Source organism: Stylophora pistillata, chromosome 7 (assembly GCF_964205215.1).
Source record: "Stylophora pistillata chromosome 7, jaStyPist1.2, whole genome shotgun sequence".
Lineage (NCBI taxonomy): Eukaryota > Metazoa > Cnidaria > Anthozoa > Scleractinia > Pocilloporidae > Stylophora > Stylophora pistillata.
This window is the reverse complement of record NC_142525.1, coordinates 18,489,816-18,514,815: the sequence shown is the minus strand read 5'-3', so window position 1 is coordinate 18,514,815 and position 25,000 is coordinate 18,489,816. Positions and strand designations below refer to the sequence as shown.

The window sequence follows — 25,000 nt, the reverse complement described above, 5'->3', positions numbered from 1 at the left end:
AACTGTGGTGCTGCATTGGTGGGGGGAAGAAGGTAATTTTTAGCCTGCAGTGCCGGCATAATTATTTTGGGCGCACAAGTACACATTTTTGTATTAGGCTGCCATCTGAGATTTAGTAACAGTGGAGGATTCCTCGCCCCAATCCTCCACAGTTACCAAATCTAAGATGGTGGCCTAATACGAAAATGTGCACTGGTGTGCCCAAAATACGCCAGCACTGCAGGCTAGGTAATTTGGTTTTATCAACTAAGTTCATCATGTAAATTTGCCACTGTAAAGAGTTTAAAAGCTGATGTTTTGAGCATTAGCCCTTTGTCAGAGCTAGTGGAGGAATTGTTGGTTGTGTGTGTGTTTGTATAGTTACAGAAAGTGGAGCTATGCTTTATTGGTGGAAACATGGTGACGAGGAAAACTAATAAATCAGTAGAATGAAAAGCTTTCATTGATACGTATGGGGTTAAGGGTGCTGATTTGAAAGACAAACTTTTGTTCAAGAGTTTTGCAGCTTTCTGGGCTACTTAATATAGGAAAAGGTGACAGACTGCTATATGCTGCTTAGAATGATTAGGTAGATTAAAGTGTCTAGCAACTGGTTTTGATGCGTCCTTGTCATTCCTTTCTATGTAGTGAAGGTTTTCTCAGAATTGGTCACCTACTCATCTTCCTGTTTCACCAATACCTATATATCTTTTTGCAATAACCACAAGTCATGCAATAGATGACATTAATATTGGCAGAGGTGCATGTGAAGTGATCGGTAATCTCAATGGATTATTTGAGTCCCGATATTTCCTTAAAGTTGTGAATGAAAGGACAAGTTTTATATTGTGTGCGAGTATATTTGAAAGTTCCAGGTGGATCTTTAGTTTGAAGTGAACTTCTGACCAAAAAGTTTCCTATGTTTTTGTCACGTGTGAATGAAATAAGTGGAGGTTTCAAAAGATAGGGCCAGTCTCTGGATCATTTTGAAGTAATTTAAAGTTTTTGAGGTTGAAATGTGAGAGCGAATGGAATGTGGTTGGAATTTTCCTTAATAATTATGTGTGATGTACGTAGTGCTGACTGTTGATCAGTAAGTTGGGCGCAGTGTGACCCACTTGAGCGACAGAAACATGACAGCCATGTTTTTCCAAAAACTAGCACGTTGACTCTGATTTGTTAAAAAAATATGGTAGAGTTTAAGCACTATGTTTATAGTGAGAGAGAATGACAAAAATGCCCTTTAATTATTCTCACTTTTGCTGAAAAGCTCCAATCATACAACTTTGAAGAAGGGTTACAAAAAGTTTCATGCAAGAAGTGTCTCTGTAGTGTACAAATTACTGAAAGGACATCGTGAGAGGTTCAATTTGAACCCAGAGCCTTAGTTGTCAGTAGTAACTTCTCTGTTTACTTTTATAGCTAGGATTATCCACTGAAAATTGCCCTTTTCACCTGTTTTTGCTGAACTAGGTTTGAGCAATGCTGCTACAACCAGTTGTAAAATTGTTGAGACATCTTGAGCAAAAAGTGCATTAACCAACTTCAACAGATGGCTAAGATGAAATTTAACTAGTGTAAAAAAACAAATGCTGTCCCTCTTCCCAGATTCAATACTGTCCATCAAAGTTTTGTACATGGTACTGCTCAGCTACCAGCATGAACATTTAAAAAAAAAAATCAGAAGGAGAAGTGATCTTCCTCTTGTGGCTTCATTTTTCCTCCATATTTACTAATATATTTATTAACTAGAGAGCATTGTAAAGACCATTGATTCATAAGTAAGTTGCTTTTGTTGTGTGGCTAATGCAGAGTGACCATCTGTTGATAGAATGTGTGGTAAATATTTTGTACATGGTGATATCAATAGCTCAGGACAATGATCTTGTGTCTGATTTGGTTGTCTTGCTGCAGATTTTAGCATTTTCATTATCGTAAAATTTTTTAGTTCAAAAAGGAATTTTTCCACTCTGGCCATTACGTTTTATTTTCCAGGTGAAACATGTGGTGTCACAGAATTGTGATGGCCTGCATGTCAGAAGTGGTCTTCCACCAAAAGCTTTGTCTGAGATCCATGGCAACATGTTTGTTGAGGTGTGATTGATCATTTTATTTCTCTGCTGATTGGTGTTTGTATTAAATGGTTACTGACAGGCCCTAAATAGCACTACAAGCGGATCATAAGGGCTTTGTACATGTTATACATGTTGTAGATGATCCTTCTACACATATCAATTTACAGATTATAATGTCTTGCGAGGGACTATGTCCTATTGGAACATTCTGATTGTTTGAGTTCCTGAAGAAGTAACAGCATCTTTAATTTCTACTGTAGGTGTGCACAGAATGTGAAGAGGAGGACAAAAGTTATTACCGTCTGTTTGATGTGACAGAAAATACAAGACTGAGGAGGCATCAAACAAATAGATATTGTCATGAATGTGGCTCACAGCTAAGAGATACCATAGTTCATTTCGGTGAAAAGGGTAACCTTCATTGGCCTTTGAACTGGCAAGGAGCGATAGAGAAAGCAAAAATGGCAGATTGTATTCTTTGTCTAGGATCCAGCCTAAAGGTATTTACTTTAAATATTTTTTCTTTTTTTAGTTTAACATTGATATAGAAAGAGGTGGAGCATTTTCACCAGATGCTCAACAAACAAAAATATTTGTCATATTAAAAAAAAAAAAAAAAATGGTGAAAGTGTTGAGGGTTGAGTCTGAGGCATTTTGGTGTTTATAATCGAAAGCATTGTTATGCTTATTGTGCAACAGTCAATGAAAGTTCAAACTGCTCAATAACCACAGGAGACACAATTGAGGAAATTTTGTTATCTTTATAATGCCCTATATGTTGCCTTTGAATTCTGGAAGGTCTCCATCCGAATCAAACAATGCATAAAAATGTGCAGATAATTGTTTTTTTCACCCATTCTAAATAAAGTAACCAACATCACATGGCCTCAAACCTAAAGGCATTTCTACTAAGAGAGATAGTGTAGCATTGTTCTGTAGGTGCTATTGTGCCACAGGACATTTTCATTCAGCTTTGCATAGGAAAGAGTTATATTCCCACAGAACAAAGGATGCTTCCATTTTATCTTTTTTTTTCTTTACCAATATGACCCCTGTAAAGTCATCCAGAAACAATACCAGAATTCTGAAACAGGCTTGTTGCAATTTAGTTTTTAACAGTGAAACCTTCAGTTTCTAAAAATGTAAATATGTCTATTTAACCAAAGGTGCTAAAGAGGTATCACGCTTTATGGGGGATGAGCAGAGTGAAGACAAGAAGACCCAGCCTTTACATTGTTAACCTGCAGGTAATGTAACTTAGTTTATGACTTGATGACTTAAAATAGTGTGACCTGATAAAGTGCTTTGTGGTACGGAGTAAAAATGCCATCTCGCTTAAGTCCACCAAACTTCAAAACATATTTTGGATCATTGGGTTCACCAACAAACTAAAATGGTCAGGTTGATGATTTATCAGGAGCAGAATGAAAGAGCAAAGTTTTTCCTGTTTGAATATTTAAATTTTCAAGTGAAAAACCCATGCCACACATTGGGAGAACACAAGAAAAGCTTTGTGAGTGTTCTTCTAACATCCGAAGTGGATTTATTATGTTATAAATGTCTTTTGTTCATATGCTGCCCATTATAGGAATGCTTTTCTGTAGATTTTTGCTTATTCATCAGTACTACCGTACTAACAGCTTTCATCAGTACTACTGTACCAACAGTACTAAACCTCTCGCGAGCAAGCATGAATACCTACGTACTAGTGTACTAGCATACTAACTACAGCTCTCGAGCAAGCAGGAATACCTACGTACTAGTGTACTAACTACAACTCTCGAACGAGCAGGAATACCTACGTACTAGTGTACTAGCGTACTAACTACAGCTTTTGAGCGAGCAGGAATACCTACGTACTAGCGTACTAAGTAAACCTCTCGAGCAAGCATGAATAACTACGTACTAGCTTACTAGCGTACTAACTAAACCTCTCGAGCAAGCATGAATACCTACGTACTAGCGTACTAAGTAAACCTCTCGAGCAAGCATGAATACCTACATACTAGTGTACTAACTAAACCTCTCGAGCAAGCATGAAAAAAAAAAAAGTCTTTTTATGGATTACACAATTACTGGTGAACCAGTAGTTTCCATTGTGGTCCTTGCAAACAAATGAAACAAATGGTCTAAACTGAACATAATGTCATTAAGAACATCATTAAGAACCCCAACCAGCTGGAGGCAAACCAGTTGGCTATCTACAAGCATGGCCAAGGATCTGAACTCGGGGCTACTGTGAAACAGATCCAGTGGTCAGGGCAGATTACAAGTCCGACACTCTAACCACTCGGCCACACTGCCTCCTTCATGAATACCTACGTACTAGCGTACTAACTAAGCCTCTTGAGCAAGCATGAATACCTACGTACTAGCGTACTAGGGTACTAACTACAACTCTGGTTCTTTCATGCATGCCATGAAATTGAACATTTAATTTAGTCTGTGGAAAAAGGAGAATATTGATAACCATTAGGGCTTGTGGTTTTTTGGTGTGGACCTTATTTTTAATGCGGTAATGTAGTGGAGAACAACTCCCACTGCATTTTTTTGGTGATCTCAAACTGACAGTTTTCATTGAAATAAACCATTTATGAATTGCAGTTTTTTCTTTAACCCTTTTAGAAACTATATTTTGGTAAAACAAAGTAAGCAATAAATCCTAATGAATCTTTAATAAACGTTGGCTAGCATTTTACTTGACCTCCTGACCTCTACCACACGCATGATCGGCCAAACCAGACCATTTAAATCGTGCAACTTAATGTATATTGCAATGTCGGTCCTTTGAGAATATTTTTTGGTTGCTGAGGTGCTAGTTCTCTTTTGTTTGCGGTGTTGCGTACTCAGAACCTTCCATGACTCCCTCTTATTTACTTGTTGCCAATTCAATAGTAGAAAAAAAATACTCTTCTAATCCAGAGCCTTCTCATTCCTGATTTGAAGTAGTAAATACCCTATAGTAATCAACGGCTTTTTGTTTTTTTCGAAGATAACACGAGGCCAGAATTACTATTTTGGCCTACATTTCACTTTGAATGGAAAAATAGTTAGTACGTTAGTACCTTAGTACTCGGTACGGACAACTCATCACGGCTTGTTCTGAATTTGCTTAGTATGTTAGTACCTTAGTACTCGGTACAGACAACCCATCTTGGCTTGTTCTGAATTTGCTTAGTACATTAGTACCTTAGTACCTTAGTACTCAGTACCAACAACCCATCACGGCTTGTTCTGAATTTGTTTAATACGTTAGTACCTTAGTACTCGGTACGGACAACTCATCACGGCTTGTTCTGAATCGATCTGCTTAGTACGTTAGTACCTTAGTACTCGGTACGACAACTTATCACGGCTTGTTCTGAATTTGCTTAGTACGTTAGTACCTTAGTACTCGGTACAGACAACTCATCACGGCTTGTTCTGAATTTGCTTAGTACGTTTACTTAGTACCTTAGTACTCGGTACGGACAACTCATCACGGCTTGTTCTGAATTTGCTTAGTACGTTAGTACCTTAGTACTCGGTATGACAACTCATCACAGCTTGTTCTGAATTTGCTTAGTACGTTAGTACCTTAGTACTCGGTACGGACAACTCATCACGGCTTTGGAAGGTTTATAACTCAGCCGTAAGACCTATTTGTTTTATCTTCATTTTCAACCAATTATTTCCTAAATTTATAAATAAACAAATAAAAGAAAGGTAGAATTTTTAGGTTTATAATGGGCAAGAACAGCAGAACTTAAACAAGTGATCAAATTGGCTTAATTTTAATAGTACGTTAATCATCCGTACTAAGCGGAAAACGAGAAAAAAAGGAATCCTATTTTGGGCATGGTCTTTTGTTGCATTGAGCTGTTGGTTTTCAATAGGCCCATTGCAAAGAATGACAAACCAATCATATTGCCCAAAAGAAAACAAAAACTTACAAGAACTACAATGACTGAATTTTTTAATCTCAACAAGGTAAATGTAAAAAAAAAATTAAAGGGAGAATTCTACATGATAAAACGAACAATGTAGTAAGCTGTTTTGATAGAAATTATGTAAATTGTTGTCTTGTCTATTCAATATTATAATTTAGTGGTCCCTCAGTTACTTTATTGTCCAAAAAGTCACTAAGGTACCTATTCATACTCACCATGAACTGTTTTCACAAGTATTTGACAACTTATTCACCGTCTAAAATCATGCCAAGTACCAGTATATGCTTTGATGACAGCCACAATGAAAGTGATATCTCCCAAGGGTAACTTAGCACATCCAAAACAAACAAAATATCTCAATGATTTGCTAAGTACAGTAGAAGGATTTAGTAGCCACAGCCTGAATGTTAAATCGCTCAGGAACAGAATATTACCAATTGGCCCCTAAATTCACATGGACAGAAACAACTTGCATTAGTAAAAGGGAAAAGGTAAAGCCTACTTATGAGCCATGTGGCCCATCGGGCCGGCGCTTAACTCCAGTTTCTGTAGCATGAAGCGGCAAGGAGTAATTCTGCCCCCCCTGGATCGGGTGCTAGTCTATCACAGGGTTACCCCCAGCATTAAATTTGCCAGTACCCATTTATACACCTGGGTGAAGAGAGGCACTGTGAGAGTAAAGTGTCTTGCCCAAGGACACAACACAATGTCCCCGGCCAGGACTCAAACCCAGACCACTCGATCCGGAGTCAAGCGCACTAACCTTGAAACCACCATGCCTCCCTAACCTTGCATTATTATAACTTCTAAATTCTATAGTGCCCCTTTGTTCTTGGAGTTTGAAAGCATGAGTGTATGAAATAAGTTAAGTTATACTTGAAAAATTGTTTGCAACACTAATCTTACGTCAAGGTGGGTGTAACATCCACTTTGATCCATTTGATGCGGAACTATAATTATCTCCATCGATATCTGCTCTCAAGGCCACAATGAATCCTGTCAAAGTATCAGTATTTAAATCTTAGACTACCAATTTGAGTGGTTTGTAGTCATTAATTGATTTTACACATCATGACCACTATATCGTTAAATTATCAAACTCAAAATCTTTCATAAATTTTCTTTTTCTTCTTCAGTGGACTCCAAAGGATGATCTTGCAGCACTAAAGATCAGCGGTGAGTTACAAATATCGAAAAAAGGTGGATGAGCCATATTGTTGATATTCTTTAATAGAAAATTGCATAACTCCTCACAAGGAATATGTCTGTCAAAAGTTTACCTCCAATTTTTGTGCTGATGTTATGTCTGGAGGTGCCAACTGCTAAATATCTACTTAATGTTAATGTCAACAAATTCAGGTGCCTTCCAAAGAAATCTTCCTAGGCATGTTTATATTAAAAAAAAAAAAAAAAGAAAAAGAAAAAATAAAACAGTAAAAAAGTTTACAAAGTGTAGATTCTGAAAATATCAAAAAATCTTCACAGTTTTTGTTTTGTTATGCATGCATGAGCCTTTTAACACAAAACTTAATAATTAAAAGCCTCTGTGTTACCATGGACCTCCAAACATGATGGACAGTACTGAACTCAAATTTTGTTTTGGAAAAACAGTAGGAAAAGTGTGCAAAGTAAGTTATAGGAAAAGGAAACCTTAACTTTAATTTCTTCAGCTCAGGTTCTCTTTCCACCTTTTTTTGGTGTTTTGATGAACACTTATTTCTCAACATTTTGTGAAAAGTTCCACAAATTCCCTTTTGATCCACAATGCAAGACGGGTTGTTAACAAATTATAAAAATCAAGATTGTGGGGAAAAGGCCTGCAGAAATCATTAACACTCTCTAGGAGGCCTTTCTGATTATTACATTTCACTCTGTGGTACAGGTTCCCTAAAACATTCTAAAGTTTAGGTGTACATGTATTTTGTGTTCATTTTAAGATTTTACAACTTTGTGCTTGGCAAAACTAAAATTAAATGCTTTCTCTAACTAAAGAGCAGAAAAATGAAATTTTGAAAATCTTGACCAGATTTTGTTGACAGTAACCTTAATGAATATCTTTGATTTGCGATCACATTCCTTCACCAATAACTGATTATAAGGAATAGTATTAAAATAATCATTAATCACCCATTTTCTGGTAAACAGGAAGCATTTTTATTTAACGTCTCCGTGGATAAATGACTTCAATACTCTCAACCTGTTTCTCAGGTCGCTGTGATGATGTAATGGAGAGAATTATGGCTAAACTGGGACTTGTTATTCCTGACTATAAAAGGTTGGTTTAGCTTGGTACTGATTGTTTATTTCACCACTGATGTTGAAGAGAATAGAGGATAGAAGTTGTTGAAGGCTGTTTTTGTATAGAGAATGTCTTGTCATATTTTGAACAGTTTGTTTTGACAGCTTATTGAGACTTCTCTTCACTTTAAATTACAAAGTGAACTCTATTAAAAATGAACACTTGGTATGATTGTATTTGGCAGGAGTATTAATTTACCAATTTTAGCATAATATTTCAATGTCTCCTGGCAATTACTTTGACTTCCTTCTACCATAACTATGAGTTAAACGCACTAATTTAAGGTTTTACATTTTTATTTCTCTGTTTTCCTTTTTGTGGCTACTGCCTCCCGTATGTACAAATCTTATTGAGCTAACCGCCTCTCGGTTAGCTCAATTGGTTAGAACGCTGGACTGTTGTGTGGGTGGTCGGGGTCGATGGTTCGAGCCCCAGCTGGACCAACACTCGAGGTCTTCAAAATAATTGAGGATAATGAGCTACCTTTTTATAATATCAAGAAATGGATAGACATTCTAGTCTTCTCTGATAAGGACGAATAAACCATAGGTCCCGTTTCCTGCAATCTATTAATTGGTTTATTTGGTTAGGCAGGGGACGTTAAAGAACCCACTCATGAGATTACTGTGATGTGGTCTGGCCTGTTTACTGGGAATTTAGGGGAGGGGGCATCTTCAAATAAGTTTCTTTCGATTGTTTGTAAACTGCTGATGTAGTCTGGCCAAAGTCCCCCGAAAAGTATTGTGATGCGCATTTGATCAATATTAATTTGCACAATATAAATATTAAATTATTATTATGTAGGGGCAGTGCTTTCAATAAGACCCTGCACCAGCTGGAGCTCCAGCAGGTATTCTGTTGTGAGTCACCAGGTTTATTTCACTGTGCTCAAGTCACAGTCACCATGCTCAAGTTGCAATCAAGTCGCTCTCCGGCGGGTGTTGTACTGAAGTAGCCACCGATTTCAAATCTTATTGAAAGCACTGAGGGGAACCATGTTTGTCGAAGAGATGAGTGAGTGAGTGGTGTAACAATGGAATTCTGATCTTGACCCAATTTGACCTGATATTTCTCAGTGCTACTTTAATTGCTTAAATGGGGTGAACTGTGGTGCTGTGTCAGTGGGGGTAACAAGGTAATTTGGTTTTTATCAACTAGGTTGAAATTGTGAACTAGCCTCCGTAAAGATTTTAAAAGCTGACGTTTTGAGCATTAGCTCTTCATCAGAGTGAATGGAGGAATTGTTGGTTGTGTGTGTTTTTATGCAGGAAGTGGCAGGAGCTATGCTATTGGTGGGAACATGGTGATGAGAAAAACAAGAATGTATTAGTAGAATGAAAAGCATTCATAGTTACCTGTGGGATTAAGAGTGTCGATTTGAAAGAAATACTTTTGTTCAAGAGTTTTGTGGCTTTCTGAATGACCTAAATGTAAGGAAAGGCAGCAGACTGCCATATGCTGCGTAGAATGATCTGGTAGATTAACGTATCTACTAATTGTTTTTTGCGGAGTATCTTAGTGGTTCAACATTGGCACACAATGCGTAGTTGAGTTTACACTATTTGTGATTTCTGGATTATAGCCACAAGCACATTATGTTCAGCTCTCACCATGACACTGGAAGACAACAGAAAGGGAACAATCTCATGATTGTCTCAGGATTGTGGGTTACTTAAAACAAGTTTTCCTTACAAAAATATCTTTTAATAGGTGCGATTGGTGCATCATAAAACTAACAGGAGAATTTTTTTCTTTGAAGGGAGTGCATTTTACTGTTGAAATCAGCAAATTATGAAGATCTGATGATCCAATCTGTTTAGTTCTTTCCTTACGTGACACTACTAAAGACAATAATTTCACAGTGGCGTCCATCAAAGTATAATTGAAATCAAAACTGTTCCTTGTAGAAATAACTTAATAGGTACAATCTGCACATTATGTAAACTCTGAGGAAATTTGTTTTTCTTTGAAAAAGAGCATTTTACAGTTGAAATCAGCCACTTTTGATGAAAAGGGCTGCTAAATTTACAAAGCAAGCAAGCTGCAAAATACGATATCTCAAGTTATTCAACAGAATGATGGAACAGAGGAACCTTGGAGGGACAATTGCACAAGTCTTGCTCCTGTGGTGACTGCTTTGTGGAACAAGTCTCTGTCCTAAACACTCCTGTTCAATATTCAGATTTTCGGGGAATTAATGTGACTCCAGTTATAGCACGCTGTTTTGAAAGAACTGTATACCATCATTACAGTAAGAAAGTTTTTGAGGAAAATCTGACGGTCACACAATATGCCTATAGGAAGGGCTGCAGCTGTACAGATGCCTTGATTCAAATACAGCATAATTACTTAGTGGCACTTGATGATAAGGATTGTATTATAATTATGTTAGGCCTGTTGCGATGGATTTTTCAAAGGCCTTTGATTATGTAAAACACTTGTTAGTTGGGGAAAAGCTAAAGGCACTTCATCTCAATCCTTATCTTGTCAACTGGTACTTAAGTTTTCTAATAGATAGGAAACAAAGACTAATATTTAAGGGTTTTATCTACAAATGGCATTATGTGAACAAAGAAACAACTCCGGGTAGTGTCAGTGGGCCTCATCTTTTTAATTTGTTTATCAATGATTTAGCCATTAGTGATAGTGACCTTACCAGCATAGTTAAATAATGCTGATGACACTACCTTACTAGTCAAAGTATGTAAAAATGAAATAGATCTTTCTTAAGAGGTTGTCAATCAGTTTTTCAGTTGGACCCAAGATAATACCATGGCATGTAATCCCAAAAAATGTAATGAACTAATACTTTGTAAGAAGGTTGCTCGTAATATAGACCCTGTGAACAATATAACACAAGTTTCTTGTCTAAAAGTGTTAGGGGTTACTTTACAGAGTAATCACAGGTTTAATGAGCATATTAAGGGTAAGCTGCAGGAGGCCAATAAGTGTCTTTATGTGATAAGGTGTTTGCGCAAAGAGGGATGTCAACAACCAGATGTAGATTACATTTTTAGATCAATTGTTTTACCTAAACTAACGTATGGTTTACCCATATACGCCTCCTCAATACGTGAATTAACAACGGTCCAGAATTTTCTACAGTGCTGCTTTAAATGCAAATATTTTTTGTACCAAATTGATATGCATAGTGTATTGGAAGAGGTTGATCACTCACTATTCAAGAAGATCTCCAGTATGCCCAGTCACCCTCTGTACCCTTCTGTCTCTAAAACGAAAGAAAGCTCAGCGTGCCTCCGAGTTCCTAGTCGTCAACTCCCTAGGGTTGATACCCAGCGTTTTAAATTTAAAATAGTTTTTTTAATAGGCTCTTTTTCAAATACAGAGTAGCTATCTAATGTAATGTCTTATATTATGTAATTATTTTTATCTAAATTTTCTTGTTTTAGCATGTATTTTTGCTTAAAAACAAAGACCTATTATTACTATTATTGGTGGAATGGCTGAATATCTTAAGACACAGAATGACAGAACATCCTAAAATTAAAGTCTCAAAAAATGGAATTGCAATTAAATTTTAAAAAATTATTTCCAATTAGCAGGGAAAATTAAAAGAAACATGGGTAATCATTGTTAGAGCCTAGAGGATAGGGGAACCATGAAGCTTTCAAGCTAGTCTTTTTAAATTATTACTATCACTTGTTATCATTATATTTATTATTGTAAATAGTATTATTTGTTACCATTTAATTATTGGTTTAATATCAATTAGACAATATAATCTTGAATGATCTTTCTCTTGTGGAACAGGGTATTCATAAGTATGAAGGATGCAGCAGGTTTTTTGTTTTGCATGTGAGAGAAATATTCTGCAACACTACCTTCTAGCCTCATTATACAACCTCTAGTTCTTTTCAATGCTACAAGAATTGTGCTATACCAGTAGCTGTGTGCTATGGGAAAGATAAATCATTATTTTCTTGTAGTATCTTTTGGGAAGGGATATGGATAAGAATGTGTCAGTGTCTCCCGATGAAATATATGAGTTATATTCATATCAAATTAAATATGTTGAATATGTATGTAATAGCCAGTAATTTGATTACTTTAGAATGTCATACACTCAAAATTTCAAAATAAATCATGCATACTTCAGCTCTTTAAATAAATGACATGGGTACTTCCCATATTCTTCGCTTGTGTATACTTTTACTGTTATGAATTTTTGTTTTTTAGTGAATGCATGATTATTGTGATATGAGCTAACCCGTGTTTCTTTTTGTTATCCTGTAGATGTAAAGACTCTCTTTTCACTCTGTCAACGCCACTGAGGCCCCATGAATTGGACACTTTTAGCACCAAATGCTTAACTGTGACAGTCCAGCAATGTAATGAGTCCCTTGAATATGTTAAAACTGATTCTGTGGTAACTGAAGAACATGAATGTAATAGCTGTGAGGACAATAATTCATTTCGCTGTAAAACTGAGAAAGGTGTTCTCTCAAATCCTAAACATCCAGGTTGGTTTGGTAAAGGTTTAGCAAAGGTCAAGAGACCCAGAAAGAAAAGGAGGCTGAGATGATGATTACTCATCAGCACTTAATTATGGAATCATGCTGTTAGTATTTCTAAACAAGAATTTGTTTCAGTGGGATACTTTTTGTGGTCGTCTATTGAATAGGCTTCTAATGTACACAGATGGCAAACGCATAACAAGAGTGGAAAGTACGACACAGTGGTCAAACATCTAGATATAGGCAAGAGTGCTATTGACTTTGAGGTGGTCAGAACCAAGCTGTCTCAGAGGAGATACAAAAAAACACACAAACCAGGATGTCACACTGTTTTAAAACCAATAAAGCTCAAAACAAAATGACAAGTCATCAGAAAATCTGTTATTTATTAAGTTTTGGGTTTGATACGTCTTGTTTTCTTTTTATCTTCTTTTGTCTGCTTTATCAGTCTCTGCGCACATTTGCTTTTTTCACAAATTTGTTTTGTTACAGCAGTTTCTTACATTTTACATTAGTGTGGCTGGCCACTTGTCCTTTTACCTCACAAAACTCAAAAACCACCATTTGTTTGATTCAGCACCAATAATTACAATGTTCTAACACCTAAGGAAATGATCGACATGAAAGAAGCCTAATAAATAAATTAACACGGATAGTCAAGTTCAAGTAATACATGAAAAACTATTAGACAAGAATGATTGTCAGTTTGCATAGTCCCTTACAGAGAAAAGATGAGGTTTCGTTAGTTTCCAAATGTTTTGCAAAGGTAAAATGTTGGAGTTTCTTTTCTGAATATGTAAGGAAATAAAGAATCGCAGAGGATGTACATTGGTAAATTTGTCTTGGTACCAACCTCAATAAAGAAGCAACTGGTTGTGGAGCTAATGAAAGTAAGCCTCAGAGTGTTCACCATGGGCTATAGCCCATGGACAATGCTAAAAGTTTGACTTGACTTTAATGGATGTTGCATCAGGCCTCTCCCTAATTTAAGCCCACAGAAATGCTCCTGTTGGAAGAAAGGAGTGAAACAGAAAGAGGAGGACAAAATACCTTAATTGCGAAGGAAGCTCATTGCAGGAACAGTACCTCAATATTACCTCCCTTTCAGTTTGAGAAAATTGAATTTTGGTTGTCCAGAAAACTTTCCACTGAAAAAAGCCAGTCAATCTTTTCTTAACATTGAATCCCAAAACATATCGATGTGTGAAACACTTTGACACCCAAGCTAGTTCCCCTATTCTTTTCTCCCATATCTTGCCTGCCTGGATATGACAGGGGTCATTCAGACTTCATGACATTTCCACAAATAAACATCGATGTAAAATTACGTTTAAAGCTAAATCAAATTGCTTGAGAAAGTAATCAATCAATTTATTGTGGACCATAAACCCTTTAATTCCCTGAAGTGATTAACAAGTAACCTCTCGTACTATTAATTAATTATCCAACAAATTGGTAATGAGAATACTCGAATTTATCAAGTGGAAATCGTTATCTTGATCTAATCAAATTCTGGTAACTCATTCACAAGAATACGTGCAGCAAGAGAGGAGAATTAACAGTAAAACATTTGTAGTAAAAGGGTTAAGACCATTTTTTTAAAAGCCGTTGGACCATTTTATCCAGTAATATCTTTTTAACTGATTGGACTACTTTCACCAGTCGGATCATTTCTTTCATAACACAGTTTCTTCCAGTTGGACCATCTTATCTAGCTGGACCAAACATTTCTACCATCAGTTGGACCACTTTCTATGCTTTACCGTCTAGACTGGTTGGATTGTTTAAGCCAGTTGGATCGATTTAAGTGGTTGGATCCCTGTAAATAGTTGGACCGTTTTAACGAGTTGGAAAATTTTTTCTGGTTAGACTATTTTGTGCAGTTGAACCATTTTATCTACTAAGACAATTTTAAGCCATTGGTCATTTTATTGAGGTAGCCCTTTTTAACTAGTGTGGCAATTTTTAACCATATGGATTATTTCTACAAGTTTGACCATCTTACCCGCCGAGACCACTCTCGCCAATTCGACCATTTTTATCAGTTGTACATACCAAGCCATTTTAAACAATTGGATCGTGTCAACCAGTTAAAGCTATTTATACCCCATCCTAACGAGCTGGACCATTTTACTAAGTTGGGACCATTCTTCCTAGTAAACCCATTTTAGATGGTTGGACCGCCTTTCTAAGTAAACCATGTAACCTATTTGACCATTTCAACTAGTTGGACCATTTAATCTAGTTGAACCAATTTACGAAGTTAAACCATTTTATCTAGTTAGACAATTTCAAGCTGTTGGTCAACTTGCAAGGTACATAATTTTAAGCAGTTGGACCATTTTAACTGGTTTGATCATTTTCACAAATTTGACCATTTAAACTAGTTTCACCATTCTATAGAGGTAGAGCAATTTAATCAATTGGCCTACTTTAACAAGTTGGATCAGTTTAATTAATCAGGCCCCGGTTGTTCGAAGGATGGATAACGCTATACACTGGATAAATCTCTGTCCGTTGGATAGCGCAGTACGTTTTGGTAACGCTTATCCGCTGGATAGTGATTTATCCGTTGGATAGCGTTATCCGCTCTTTGAACAACAAGAGCCAGACCATTAAAGGCATTTGGACCAATTTATCTCAGTGTAAGATCATTCTAGATGAGTGGACTAACTTAACCAGTTGGATCATTTTCTCTAATAAGACCTTTTCCACCAGTTGGACCAGTTTATCTAGTTAGACCATTAATGATTTTAAGAGTGACTTTTTTTCAAGACCATCCGGAGAGGTGGCACATCGCCCGAAAAATGACTATCCTTATATTTCGGTCAGAGATGCCTTATGGTGAACTTAGAAGCATGATAAAGTTTTTACCCCAGACTTGCTTCTTTATCCTAGAAAGGTAAGGAAAACTGAATTTCGTAGCAAATTTTCAATTATCATTTTCCCCAACTAGTATAACTCAGAATTGGTTCAGGTTAAGCTCATGATAAGTGGAAAAAGTGCTGTTTTCGAGGATATAAAAATTAGTTTAGGGCTTTTCAAAGTTTGACTTTTGCAACCATTTTATCTAGTTGGAAGGACCCATTTCTACCACCAGGTGGACCTTTTTACATGTTTGACTATTTCAACCACTTGGATCATTTTAGCTAGTTACCCCCACCTCAACCAATTCGACCATTTTGACGAGTTGTACCATTTTTTCTAATCAAAAAAATTCATGTGGTTGAACCATTACTTAGTGAGCCAATAGAAATCAGTCTGACCTTGCAATCTAGGTACATCATTTTAAGTAGTTGGGTCTTTTAACTGTTCCAACCATTTTGAGAAATTGAAACATTTCAACCCGTTGGTCATTCATCATGTAAAAGCGATGTAACCCGTTTGACCATTCTAACTGTATCTTTTTAACTTGTTAAGCCATTTCTACAAGTTGGACCATTTTATCTAGTAACGTCATTTCAACTGCGTGGACCTTTATATTTTCAGTTTCACTCTTTGAACTGGTTGGATCACTTTAACCAGTTTGGCCACTTTCATGCAACGGTTGCATTTTTTTTCTCGACCAGTTGGACCATTTTGACTCATGCGACCATTAAAACAAATCAAAAACATTTCAACTACTTGGACTGTTTCCTCTAGTACAACCAACTAACTCATTTAACCATTCTAACCGTTTGGATAATTTTTAACTAGGTGGACCATTCTCTGTAGTAAGACCATTTTAACCCATTGGACCATTTTATTATATTTGTTGGACCATTTTATCTGGTTAAACATTTTTTAACTGGATGGATTTTCACCAGTTAGACCAATTAAATTGTTGTACAATTTTAACCGGTTGGACAAATTTATCTAATTAGGCTATTTTAACCGGTAGGATCGTTTTTCTAGTTTCACCATTTTAACCAATTGGATCATCCTAACTAGTGAGACTATTTTCTTTCGCTATACTATTTATTGGCACATGAACCATTCTAGTTACTCAGGCTATTTGCCCCATTTGAACGTTTTGTTCTCGTTTACCAGTTGAACCATTTCCTTTATTTAGACCATTTACCAGCAGTTGGACTAAGTTTCAACGTTCAACGTTTTATCAAGTATGATCATTTTAATCATTTTGGCCATTTTTATCTATTTCCACTGACTGACTCCAGTTTATCCAATGGGAGTAACTTTTTGGATGACTTTAACTACTTGGAGAAATGTTCACCAAATTAGCCACCGGTACCACCTTAACAAGTTGGACCATTTTATCTAGTTAAATCATTTTAAGACATGGACCGTTTAAACCAGCAAGACCAATTTATCTGGTTATACGATTTTAAGTGCTTGGACCATTTTGTGGGAAGATTTTAAGTCGTCGGATTATTATAACGAATTTGACTAATTCAGCTAGTTGAACTTTTTTCTGTAGTTACTTTACTTTAACCAAGGTGGTGTGTCCCGTCGAATCATTTGTAATGGCTGGAGCTTTGTATCTTTTTATACCACGATTTTTTTATACCACGATTTATATACACGATTTTATACCGCTTCTTTTGAAAGCAATAGGACCATATCATCAAGTAAAGTAATCTTAACTGATTGGATCTTTCTAACAAGTTGGATCATTTTATTTAGTTGGACCATTTTTGCAGATTTTATCAAGGTAGTCCATTTTAAGGGATGGGACCATTTTGTCTTGTTGACCATTTTAACTGGATGGGCCATTTTACTTGGTTTGACTATTTTAACCATATGATGCACTATATTAACTAGTTGAGGTATTTCATCTATCACATCATTTTAAGCAATTGGACCATTTTAGTTAGTTAGAGCATTTAAAAGAGTTGGGAGTTTTTATCTAGGTAATCGATTTTAACCCGCTGGTATATTTTAATTGGTTTCACTCTTTTAACCATTTTAACTGGTCAGATCTGTTTTAGCTGGTTGAATCTATTTTAGTATTTGGACCATATTATTTAGTTAGACCCTTTTAAGCGGTTGGATTATTTTTTTTTTGGTTGACACTTGCGACCAATTCGATCACTTCAAGACAATTTTTCTCCATTTCTATCCCAAAACACTCACCATTTGTAACGGAAAAACCACTGTAGCGAGGTTAGTTTGTTTTTATTCAAAATTAGATCTTTTTTTTTTTTCAGGTCCAGATCACAAGTGTTTATTGCCGTAGAAATCTTTATATTTCGCCTATTGCGCGACGTAAACTGATTTGTATATTTAAGGAGGTTCGGTGTGCGAGCTTGGGCTACCTGTGGATATCCAAAGCACTAGTGATTTCCTTTTCATCAGTGTTTTTATTGGGCATAAAGGTTCACGCATAAAGAGAAAACAAATCAGCACAATAAAATAACTTTTATTAGTACTTTTATTAGCCTTAATACAAGTTTATTTTCTCTCATTAGCGAACAACCCCTGGACAAATTTTACTCGGCCGGAACGGAGTTAAACATTTGTTAGCATCCATATTTGTCAAATCTGTACCTAAGGGAAATTCAGGATAATCTTTAAAAGCACCACCTGGATCAAGTACTGAAGATTAAAGATTTCTTTTTATCTGCCATTCTTAAAATATTTAAGTCAGTCATTTTGTTTTGTAACGTATTGTGGATTTGGGAGTACTCTCTTCTAAAACCTTTGAATTTTCTCCAGTTTTTGGGGTCTGCTACATTTACCAGCAAATATGACTGAGCACAACCAAAAAAGAATTAAATTGACAAATTTTTAGTTTGCATGGCTCACATAATCTCAAAGGAAATTCGGGCTCTCAAAGAAACTATCCTAATTACTAATAGCAGAATAAATAGTTTTAGAAAACGTATAAAAAAAGTAGTGTTTCATCGCTGTATCCAGACACCTCGAAACAGTGATGCCCTTGGCGTACGGTCTCGTACTATCATCTTTTTCGCGGTGTCTGGATACCCCTATGCTCTCACCCTCGTTGTTGAATATTGCATCAAGAATGGCGGAGATAACCAGTTGTGCCGTAGTTGTCTATTTTTCAATTTTTTCCTCTTACAACCCTCTCATCAACACTTTCTTCTTTTTATAGGATGCGGCATTTATTCTAGAACGGCGTATAATCGAGTAAAACGATTCACAAGGATCGAAGAAAAAACGACTTGGAAGCGAAAAAACGAAGAAAAAAACCACGCTTGTGAAAAATAACTAGTACTTGAAAGAAGGAGTCCCTCTCTTTTCTTCTTGGAACAAGTGGTTTCGTTCCAATAATTATACCTTGCTCTCAACACTGTTTAAATTATCCAACGCATCCTGTAGGCGTTCCGTTTCAACACACAAAAATTGTTCAGCAGAGTCGAAAATGTAGGTGTCTCCGTGTAGGTCATTCCACTTTTCCCTAGCTGCATCTTTTGACGACTTGTTGAGTTGGTACCGGAAATGAGGTCTCTCTTCGAGTATGATTTCCCGTATAAGTTCTGTTACTCTGTGTAAATCAAAGTTTTTCACAGACCTTTGTCTCCTCATTTTCGCTGAACATGAATCTTGATACTTTTTGGTGTGGTCATCAGCATTTTCCATTTTAGACCGGATAGAAACTTGTATCGTTTGGGCCGTCTTCTCTTCACCTTTAATCATACTTGTTTCAACAATGGAGCAACTACAACAATTAATTGATGCAACATTAATAATCATGTACGTCTGTCAGGGCATTTAGCTTGCGAAGTTATTTAGATTCCATTCCAGCTCTAGTAAGGTCGATACTTCTAATGTATATAAATAATCATGGTATAGACATAGAAATAGATAGACATATATTCAATAAATAAATATTTCATAAATTGCTCAGAAAAAAATGTGTCTCTTCTTCCAAAGTTAGAGAGAGACACAGCTGTGGGAAACCCAATTCTAAAGTTAAAGAGTTAGACAATGTTCTTTTTGTTTACAGGTATAGCTCAAGTACCTGAGCATCCGATTATTTTTCATCATGGGGTGAAATTTCGAGGGAGGGAAATGATTCCCACGTTACCCTTGGGTTATAGATCAACAGAACGGAAATTGGAACAGCGTCAATTTCTATTCTGTCGCTCTTATTTTTGTCACGTTGTGTTCGTGATGTTTTAAATTCCATTCTGCTAATGTAATTTCAATTCTGTCTTCCTAAACTTTATACTGTTCGTTCAATTTCTGTTCTAGTGTTTTCAGCAAATAATTTAGAAACTACACAGGAACATAACAGAATTTGAAACAAGACTTTGGCGGCGATGACCCCTAATATGTTCGCACTTGTGCTTCAACATTCAGCGATTCTGAAATGTTATCTTGATTTCTGAGTAAAACTTGACAGGCGTCTAAGGTCTTTTTCTTTGAAAATAAGTTATTTAAGTAGTCTTCTTTCATCTGAGTTCTTTTTTTGAGAAAAGGTGATTCCAGAAATATTTACTGCGCGTTATGTTTTCTTTTCTCGTTTTGAACCCCTAGACCGCGAAACATCTAGGAATCAAAATATTACTGCCTCATTATTCCTCTTGTTTTTTTTTTGTTTTTTTGTTTTTTTGTTTTCCTTTTTTTTAAGGGGACAACTGTCCAATAGCTGAGTTTTATTTTCGGCTTAAGCCAAAGGCGGCATAATTATACCAATTTGACCCGTAAATTACAGTCACTTTCGCCGTGGTTGTCTCTCGCGTGATCATTACGGAAGACGAGTTTTTCTACTCTGGCGCGAGCAAGAACCACCATGGCGTGAAGCGCAGCCCGTGTGCGCGGTGGCAATAGCAAGCACCGTCAAATGGAAACACTAGACATCTCGAGATAGCCCGGTTCCGGGTACAGGTACGGGTAGGATTATCCGTACCTGTACTCGGTTACATGGGAAACCAACTTTAACATGCGAAGGGGTAACGCTGTTCAAAGTAAAAGAAGGGCGGAACAAGTGTGTACAATACAAAGGGCAATTCTCATTGTACCCGAGGATCTAAGACTAGAAGGCGAGTTTATTACTTTTCGTGCGTCTTGTTTAATTCAGAGTTCTCTCTGAATTCTTATTATTGAAGAAAATATATGCAAACAAGCATCCATTTCAGAAGCAGGATTCCTTTGGTTACAAACTAGGAATATTTGGTCGTTTTTCATATCAATGATCAAAGACAAACGTGCGAAGCACGCAAAAGCGATGAAGCTTCTTCTTGTGGACCCTTGTGCAAGCCAAGGCTTGCCATGATTTGAAGAGATGTCAAATAGTTTCGCTATGACGGAACTGTTTTGCCATAGGTTGGTTTGGTACAGAACGTAGTCGATTCGACTTGTTTTCTCGGAAACACTCTGTACATACGGCAGCACTACAAAGCCATTGAAGTTAGACTGGGCGGGTTGTTTAAATAACACTCTCTCACAGTTCCGGTAAAGACACAATACGCTTTTCTGTTACGAATATTGTTAAGAACTGCAAAGTACCCACGACAGCCAATATAACGAAAGAGCAGGAGAAAGCGCTACAAAACCTGAGAAAGGATAAGACTGTGAAGATCCTACCAGCCGATAAAGGAAGATCCATAGTTGTGATGGATAGTGATGAGTACAAAGAGAAAGTAGCCGTTTTCTTAAACGACACAAAAACGTACCTGAAATTAACGGATAAGAGATTGAACCCCACAACAAGTGTTGAAAAAGATCTTAACAAAATCCTAATTACTATCAAAAATGAGAATAACGGCACAGCACCGCAAATTGGCCCAAATTTATACAGAAAACTACACTGCGGTAATTCAACGCCAGCATCTTTTTACGGTCTTCCGAAAATTCACAAACCTGGAAGGCCATTGCGACCCATCACTAGCAGTATCGGTAGCCCGACTTATGCGGTCTCCAAATATCTAGTTTCAGTCCTGTCACCTCTGAGAAAGAATATCTTCAGAATTCAAAACAGTTCCGTTTTCACGCAACAAATAAAAAAGCTTTCCATCTCCAGCGATGAAGTCATGGTCTCCCTCGACGTGAAGTCCCTGGACTTAGCCCTCACAATAACCAAGGAGAGACTACAACGAGACCAGAATCTAGCAGAACGTACCAATCTTTCTGTTAAGCCTTTTTCCACGCCCCAAGGAGCGAGACCAACCTGACCGCCAGAAGTCAGGCATGGTGTACAAAATCAATTGCACACAGTGTAATTTTAAGTACTATTGGCCAAACAGAAAGGTCATTAAAGACCAGAATTGCGGAGCAAAAAAAGGCAGTTGCAGGTTTTGACTTATACTCCAAAGTCGCAAGCCATGTCCACCTTTTCGACCATAACATGGGCTTTACAAACGTCAGGATCGTTGGTTTCGAATCTAATTACCACGAGAGACTCTTCCTTGAAGCCTGGCACTCTACTTTGGATCCGAATGCTGGGAACGATCACATCGTACTTCCAGAAGCCTATAAAGACCTCGCGCGAGCATCAAATACATAGTTAAGCGCGCAAGCTTCGCGTCACGTTTTTTTTTTTTTTTTTTTATTTATTTAACTTTAAATAGCGTATGATAACGATCTTCGTTTTTCATATCACTGATGAAGGCTTAAGCATTAGCCGAAACGTCTGTTTCAGAAATAACAACAGTCAGAGGCAACCAATTTCCATAAAATTCTCTGTAACTCTTCTAACCTTCACATAGCGACGTAGCAAAGAGGACTTCGGTATGCTTGGAAGAATACCCCCATAAATTCCTTCAGTTTTCTGCCCTTTCTTCAGAGACGTTTCAGAGTAGCGTCTGGTATTTTATTAGGTTCTCGACTACGTCTAAATACACGGTTGTGTTTACATGTAAACATGAAATAGCTCGTTTGATATTCCTCGATAGAAGGTTCACTCGTAAAGGATCGTTCGTAAATTGATCTCTCGTAAAGTACGCGGACCGAACCGTACCCAAAAACGCTCCACAAGTTTTAGTGTGGGTCTACTGCGAACGGTGTGTAACTTTGTATGTATATTGAGCGTAATAGCCATCTAATTTCTTTCGCGTACATCAAGGAAGGAATTGTCCACGAAGGCAGCCATTTCTTTTAAACCAGATGCACTACGGTTCATTCTACACATGCGCTTACACCTCACGCATGCGCCGTAGAGTAACTGCGTTTTGTGACTGAACGCAAAAAAAAAAAAAAAAAAAAAAAAAAGAAAAAAACCAAACCGAATTTATACTTCGGGCGTTTCCTTCGGAAAGCCCAAGTAACAACTTTCAGCGTTGTTATGTACCTCGCCGAAACACACGCCAACAGTGAGTTTCTTCAACCTTATTTCTGTGACTTTAAAATACCGGGTCATCCCCTGTCAGCCTCTTGACATATATAATTTAGAATTTTACTTCTTCTCTCTTTTGAACCCTGCTCTGCTCTATTTAAGGCATTTGGGGTTAAGCATATAAAATTACTTCCCATAAACTTACCAGCCAAAGAGCTCCTATCAACTTACCGGATATTGAATGCAAGACATTCTGGAGCAATGCTTTCCATGAACCCTTCAAGGGCAAATTTCGAAGCACAGTAGATACCATGGAAAGGGATACCAAGCACTCCCGCTTGATTACTCACAATAATGAGTCGACCATCTCGCTGCTTCTTCATCATTGGAAGAACGGCCTTTACAATGCTGACCACAAAAATTGTATTCACGTCAAATATTGTCTTGGCTTGGTCAGTAGTATGTGTCTCTAACTGACCGCTGAGAAGGACGTTTGATGTTATTACTGAAAAGTAAAGCCGGACACAAAGTTCAGTTTGCTATCAAAGATACTCCGTTTGTCGAACATAGGGCAATGTACTCACTAATCATAACGATGAAAATCTTTAAATGAATACTTCTTAACTGTTTTTGTGTGTTACTTAATGCCTGTTTGCTTCTTATCATTTGGGACATATCGTCCTGTTTATCGGGCTAATACTGACTTAGCTCGATTCATGTGAAATATTTTACCTTGATTACCTCGCAAGAAATAAAGAAACAAACAGAGAAACAAAAACTGACCAGGTCCACGTTTCAGTGAACTCTAGGTTGTTCCATCTATAACGTCTTAACTTTTAGGACTAGATCCATGAACGACTGGAGTAACTTAAACAAAGCGCTAAAGAAATCAAGGAACACAAAAGTTTTCAGCTGGACTAATTAACAATTTTCAGAGCTATGAGTTTCGGTACGTCTTCCTGGTCAACAGAACCAACTAAACCGTAATCTCAATTTATTCCTAGTAACATGTGCGTACATCAACTGATATATTTCATACATGTGTTTGTAGTATTATGAAACATTATTATATGGCTGTGTCTCACAAGGATTGGGAACTACCAAACTCACAAATTTGATTGGCTGAAATCAATATTGAAAGCGGTCTAGATTTTCCCATCTAGACCGGCATCTAGACCGGTCTAGAAAAAGAAGGTACGAAGAATATAAAAAATTGGCATATGACACAGCCATATAATAAACATCTTATTAACCGAGCTGGGTCGGTCTGTATGGGAAAATCTTGACCTCGGTCGCTGGTACAGACCTCACTGCGTTCAGTCTGTACTGGCGACCTCGGCCAAGATTCTCCCATTCAGACCTCCCGCTCGGTTAATGAGAACTAAATATCACTTTTTATTACATAGCTCGCACTATGGGGGTGCCATTACCGCCAATATTCAGCAACTGTTTTTTTATAAAATAGTGCTTAAGATATGAAGCCAATTATGTTTTATGCAGCTAATCATTTTATAAAATGGTGCCTTAAGAGATATGGAGCGCTTTTCATGAAGCCTTTTTTATGCAGCTAATCATTTTCTAAAATGATTAGCTGCATAAAACATAATTGGCTTCATAAAAAGCGCTCCATGTTTTTTAAAGGCACCATTTTATAAAACGATTAGCTGCATAAAACATAATTGGCTCTATAAAAGGTGCTCCATATTTTTTAAGGCACCATTTTATAAAATGATTAGCTGCATAAAACATGATTGGCTTCATATCTTAAGCACCATTTTATAAAAAAAAACAGTAGCTGAATATTTGCGGTGATGGCACTCCATATAGCAGCGCCTGTGGGCAAGATAAAGCGAATCCTGTGTTCTGATTGGCTACCCGAGCGGGCAAGATGGGCCCATCTTGCCCGCTCGGGATTGCCCGCATTGATCCCGCGCATGAAAAAAATAATTACAACTACTTTCGTAATTCTTGGACAATCTCGGCGATGGAAACACAAAAAGCTGCAAAAGATAGTCAAAACGAAGAAAACAGAAACGACTCTCGTGAGTGTTGTGCCACAAATC

At 37.1% G+C, this 25,000-nt stretch overlaps 2 protein-coding genes across 3 annotated transcripts in view; one reads left to right on the top strand and one right to left on the bottom strand.

The window, feature by feature from the left end:
* Positions 1-13,583, top strand: part of LOC111334642 (NAD-dependent protein deacetylase sirtuin-7) — a 15,442-nt gene extending 1,859 nt beyond the window's left edge. The window contains exons 6-11 of the mRNA XM_022940439.2: positions 1,975-2,073; positions 2,315-2,554; positions 3,221-3,301; positions 7,120-7,159; positions 8,192-8,258; positions 12,537-13,583. Of these exons, the coding sequence (XP_022796174.2) occupies positions 1,975-2,073; positions 2,315-2,554; positions 3,221-3,301; positions 7,120-7,159; positions 8,192-8,258; positions 12,537-12,825 (816 nt within the window). The 3' untranslated portion in view covers positions 12,826-13,583. The remainder of the gene's footprint in view (positions 1-1,974; positions 2,074-2,314; positions 2,555-3,220; positions 3,302-7,119; positions 7,160-8,191; positions 8,259-12,536) is intronic.
* Positions 13,584-18,100: 4,517 nt separating this feature from the next.
* Positions 18,101-25,000, bottom strand: part of LOC111334652 (retinol dehydrogenase 8) — a 13,236-nt gene continuing 6,336 nt past the window's right edge. For both annotated transcript variants that reach the window (XM_088726231.1, XM_022940454.2), the window contains exons 3-4: positions 23,169-23,442; positions 18,101-19,379 (exon numbers count right to left, since the gene is read on the bottom strand). In XM_088726231.1, the coding sequence (XP_088582357.1) occupies positions 18,992-19,379; positions 23,169-23,442 (662 nt within the window). In that variant the 3' untranslated portion in view covers positions 18,101-18,991. The remainder of the gene's footprint in view (positions 19,380-23,168; positions 23,443-25,000) is intronic.